General features: G+C 44.2%; 1 protein-coding gene across 1 annotated transcript in view; it reads right to left on the bottom strand.

Annotated features, from left to right (window-relative positions):
• The window catches only part of LOC308282129 (protein sidekick-1-like), a gene marked incomplete at both ends in the record, with an annotated part of 370,021 nt that overhangs the window by 25,919 nt on the left and 339,102 nt on the right, over positions 1-5,000 (bottom strand). The window contains one exon of the mRNA XM_080722473.1: positions 3,675-3,861. Within this exon, the coding sequence (XP_080578599.1) occupies positions 3,675-3,861 (187 nt within the window). The remainder of the gene's footprint in view (positions 1-3,674; positions 3,862-5,000) is intronic.

Genomic DNA, 5,000 nt, shown 5'->3' with positions numbered 1-5,000 from the left:
CGTTCTCCGTTGTATCAGGCGCTCTGAATGTGTGTATGTGTGTGTGTGTGTGTGTGTGTGTGTGTGTGTGTGTGTGTGTGTGTGTGTGTGTGTGTGTGTGTGAGAGAGAGAGACAGAGATTGGCTGTTCCCTGGACCACAGAGTATAATGGGCTGTCATTTCCATGACAACGATGCGATGATTGGCTGGTTACATACAGTAGGTCACTCAGAGTTCATTCCGCAAGACAGGCTGCGCAACTTTTAGTTTGCGGCAGTCCAGCACTTCGCGAGCTGTAGTGATGGGCAATCCCGTTAATTTCAGTGAACAAATCATTTCGTTCACGTTCACGGTAATGATCCGTTCAAATGATTCGTTCAAATGATTCGTTCATAGCGCGATCGTCCAGTGAAAAACACAATCGCAGTGATGTTAATAGGTTTTTAATGTAATGAGTCCCGGGACCCAAGAGGGGTCTTTCGGATGAGTCCCAGGGATATTTTATGGGTCCCACAAAAATTCAACGCGTCATGTCATTTTTGACAAAGTGCAGCATTTAACTTGAATTGGTTATTATATGGTTATGTTCATGTTACGTAGAAATGTGTATGAAAGAAATTAACCACAATTCCAAATCTTACAATTTGGAATTGTAAGATTATTTTATCGAAAAATAAAAACATATATTTTCTTTATTTTTCAAAAGTTTTTCCCCCAAAAAAGGTTTTAATCGTTCAAAACGTTATAAGCGTTAATGTTTTCCATATGTGAGAGGACCGTGTGTGTGTGTGTGTGTGTGTGTGTGTGTGTGTGTGTGTGTGTGTGTGTGTGTGTGTGTGTGTTTCGGAGACGAGTGCATGCCTGTGTTGTGCATTAACATGCATGCGGCGCTAGTCAGGTCCGCGGACTACTGATTGAGAAACACTGCTGGAACGGGCTGATGCGAGCGTCATAGCAGTGCGCGAATGCGCGTTGACTTGCCTGACTGTATCAACTCTATGGACTGGATGCTTTTGTTTACCTCCTGCCTCTGCATGCATGCTTGACACGAAAAGCTCGCTTGTTAATGGCAGCGTCGCCGTTGTGTGCGATGATCGCAAAATACACGTTAATGCGACACCACCGTGGACGCGGTCGGGGAGAGAGCGAGGCAGACACTGCTCCACATTTAATACACTAACACTAGCCTTAGCTACACTAGCCTGGGGTGCGCTAGCCTGAGCGCCCCCACTACGTTCCATGGACTCTGTAAAACTCCGCTTCTAGTCTCTAAAGAACAGACTCCATGCTAACGCAAGGAAGAGCAATTATTTATTATAAATATTATCAGGGCTTTGATGCAAGTTCTGATGGGTGCAGCTGCATAAAGTGTTGCTTGCTTGTTGTGTCGCTGCAGTGTAGAGACGTCATATTTCAGCGCTGTGCCTTGCACACGTTCTGTGGGGGAACCCTTTTCGGTGTATCACCAAACATGCTGTGCCACTATGGTCAGAGAGCGGCCCGGTGCTACGCTAAAACTCAGGCACCCATTGAATTCTGTGACCATCTACGGTCGCCCAAAATGGCATCGGTGGACGATAGAACGCACTGTCGTTAGTTCTATCGTCTGTTTTAAGACCTTCTACGCGGATTTCATTTGTGTTAACATAGCATTAAGTAGCATGCCTTCACCCATGAACAATGGTGGCGTCTGGACTTTTTAAAATATATTTTTTTCGCGACGTGGTAAATTATTTTAACGTGGATGCGTCCATGGGACCCAAGGACACTGACGTGAATGCGTCTTTAGGCAACGTGAATGCGTCAGAGACGCGTGACGCGCGCGTATTGACGTCACTGATTCAATCGTGGGAGCGTTTTTATTACGTTGTGAGTACAGCCCGCCGTCGCGTCCTGTGTGCCGGCTGGGGCTATTAGGGGGAGGGGAGGGGATTTGAACGAATCGTTCACGAGTCATGCTAATGATTCGATTCTTATGAACGAATCACTCATGAACGACATCACTAGCGAGCTGTTCAGTCACAGCAACAAATAGCAACGGAGTGCTCACTCAGAGTGGCGTGGGAACAAAGCCATTCTCTAATGCAGAAATAATTAAAGAATGCTTGACTGAAGTGAAGGACACCATGTTTGAAGGCAAAGAAAAGGAGGAAATGACAGCTAAAATAAACCAAAATCCCACTCTGAGATGCCACAGCAACCAGACATACTGAAATACTGTCTGGAGATTTGTTTTATTTGAATATTATTAAAATATTAATATTCTTGTTGTGAATATTTGTCACTTGATTCCCCTTTAGTAGAAGAACAGCTGTCCCCCTAATTGTCCTATGTCCCCTTGTATCTGTATTTATAGAGAAGCTTATTTAACCCCACTCCTTTTGGGGGAGTCTTAGAGGAGGTGTTTAAAAGTATTTGATTTGTTGTTAAAATAAAAAAAAAGTTTTATTGAAGTTGGTATTTATTTTCTTTTTTTTATTATTATTTTCTTCCCACTACCTCCTGCCTACTATATTAGCTTGACCGACATAATAAAAAATAAGCGGACCCTTGCATGTTTCAAAAACAATATTTGTGGACTTTCAAGATCTTATTTGAGGACCCCTGCTGTATACCATGGTTACCAAATGTCTACCTCTGCTGTGTCTCACACGTGCAGGCAGCATGTTCTCCATGCTTGGCTTATGGAGGGGGTCTGAAGGGTGAGCCAACCCCAGCCAAAGGAGCAGTCAAGCGGGGTAGAGACATGCGCTGCAGGAGCCAGAGAGGTGATAAACCCAACCACATGAGGTGACAAGTGGACACTGCTGTTATAACACAAGAACTGGACAAAACACTGGAGATGTGCCTCAGTGAGCCCAGAGAGAGAGAGAGAGAGTGACAGGTACTGTATGTACAGTGTGTGTGTGTGTGTGTGTGTGTGTGTGTGTGTGTGTGTGTGTGTGTGTGTGTGTGTGTGTGTGTGTGTGTGTGTGTGTGTGTGTGTGTGTGTGTTGTGTAAACTACCACAATGGAAATGAGCTATTTTTTTTTTTTAAATCGTCGTTGTTGGGCAGAAACCAAGTATCTCCAAGTTTCAAATTTGTATGTTCTTTTTCTTAAGTAAAGCCCTGCTTCTTCATGGAAGACTGTCGCACAAAACTAGTGAAAATTAGCAGATCTACAAGCACCTACAGACATAGATCTGCTATTTTCACTCTTTTCAAATCATTTTTTAATTGATAAATACAAAACGAACGGTTTTGGACCTACAAGGTTTCCACCCGACAACGGCGATTTGATCCTTTTGCCAGATGTATACGAAAACATGAGCATTTTTTTCAATAAAAATGTCAATGAACGTGAGTATGTGCAGTGCACGCAAGAGAGAGAGAGACAAAGAGAGAAACATAAAGAGACACACAGGGGCCTTTTCCACCAAAAGAACCTTGGTTCAAGAACCAGTGCCGTTCAACTTTCTTGGAACCTTGGTTCGTTCTTGCAAACCGGCTTGCGTTTCCACGAGATTGAACCAGAGGAACCAAGGATTTTGTAATTCCCGTTCTGAACCAACTTTTACGGTTCGGAACCAACTCGGTTCTCGGTGGAAAAGCTCACCTCTGGTTCAACCCATAGGCGGGAGTTCTTTGCCGGTCAAAAACGGCCACAGAGAAACAGAGGTTCAAACCAGACACGGAGGTGTGTGATGACCGTACCATCTTCCCTGGTCCTGAGCAGAGTGTCTGCGCTGGGCGGTCCGTCCCCCATGCGTGTGTGAGCCAGCACCTGAAGCGTGTACAGCGTGTACCGCTGTAACGAGCCCAGCACCACCGACATGCTCCCCTCGCCATCTACCACCTCAACACTGGGGGGCTCCAGGGAGTCCTTCACACCGTATAAGACCTGCACGCACACGCACACGCACACACGCACACACAAGAGTAAAGAAAAGATGAACATATTATGAAGAAATATCGATCAAAGCGATTTTATTTTACATTTTACACAAAGAGCTGGTCTGTCTTTGTATCGCCCCCTTGCCCTGGGTCTTTCTAACCCTCCTCCCCCTCTCTCTCTTGACCTTAGCCCTGGTAAAGAGAGAGAGAGAGAGAGAGAGAGAGAGAGAGAGAGAGAGAGAGAGAGAGAGAGAGAGAGAGAGAGAGAGAGAGAGCCAAAGCACTAAAGAGCTTCTTAAATGTCATCGCTTACATATCTTTCAAAACGATTTAACATACAGATAGGAGTGGGTGGAAGGAGAACTATTCAGCACCTTCTGAAGGACACTAGTCAAGGATTAGCAGCAGCTGTACTAGTATTACCTGGGAGTACAACAGCAGCAGTAGAAACAGTAGGACAGGATCATAAAAAAAGAAGAATCGTAAAATAATTAAAAAAGTGAAACTTTAATTTATTCTAGATTCATTGCATATGAAGTGAAATATGTCAAACCTTCTTTTGTCTTAATCTTGATAATTACTGTATATGGTGATGTTTTCCATGATATTTCTTTTTTATGATCCTGTACATACAGTACATAGACCGTTATGATTCAGGTGTCAATAAAAACACAGACGGAAGAACCTCTCTCTGAAGGAAAAGACGTCACGTGGCGCCAGGGATGTGCCGTGATGGTCATGGGTGGAAAAACCTGCACCGGAAGTTCAATGAAATACAGTACATGGCAGTGAATGGAGCCGCCTGGACCAGCTCCTGATCAAACACTATTTATGAACGATTGAGACCTTTGTCATAATCGGTTCAGGAATATAAAAGAAGACAAATCTCAGGTTGTTTTACAATAACTTCAGCATGTTGCTTTAAACAGCGGCAGGTATCTCGAGATTTGGCACGTTCTGAAACATATTTTGTGCTCTTTGGATACTTCTATGCAATTAGCCAGTAGCTATGCCCCTCCCAAAAACCTTTTGTCCAATGCTAGCTTAGAATAACTTCCTGCTTGCCAAGGTTTGCCTTGGCAACAGCCTTGGCAAGCTGCCGGTTGCTAAGCTAGCATTGGACAAAAGCTTTTAGGGGAGGGGCAT

This window comes from Nannobrachium achirus (assembly GCF_963921795.1).
Source record: "Nannobrachium achirus genome assembly, chromosome: 3".
Lineage (NCBI taxonomy): Eukaryota > Metazoa > Chordata > Actinopteri > Myctophiformes > Myctophidae > Nannobrachium > Nannobrachium achirus.
This window is presented reverse-complemented; position numbering and strand designations above follow the sequence as displayed.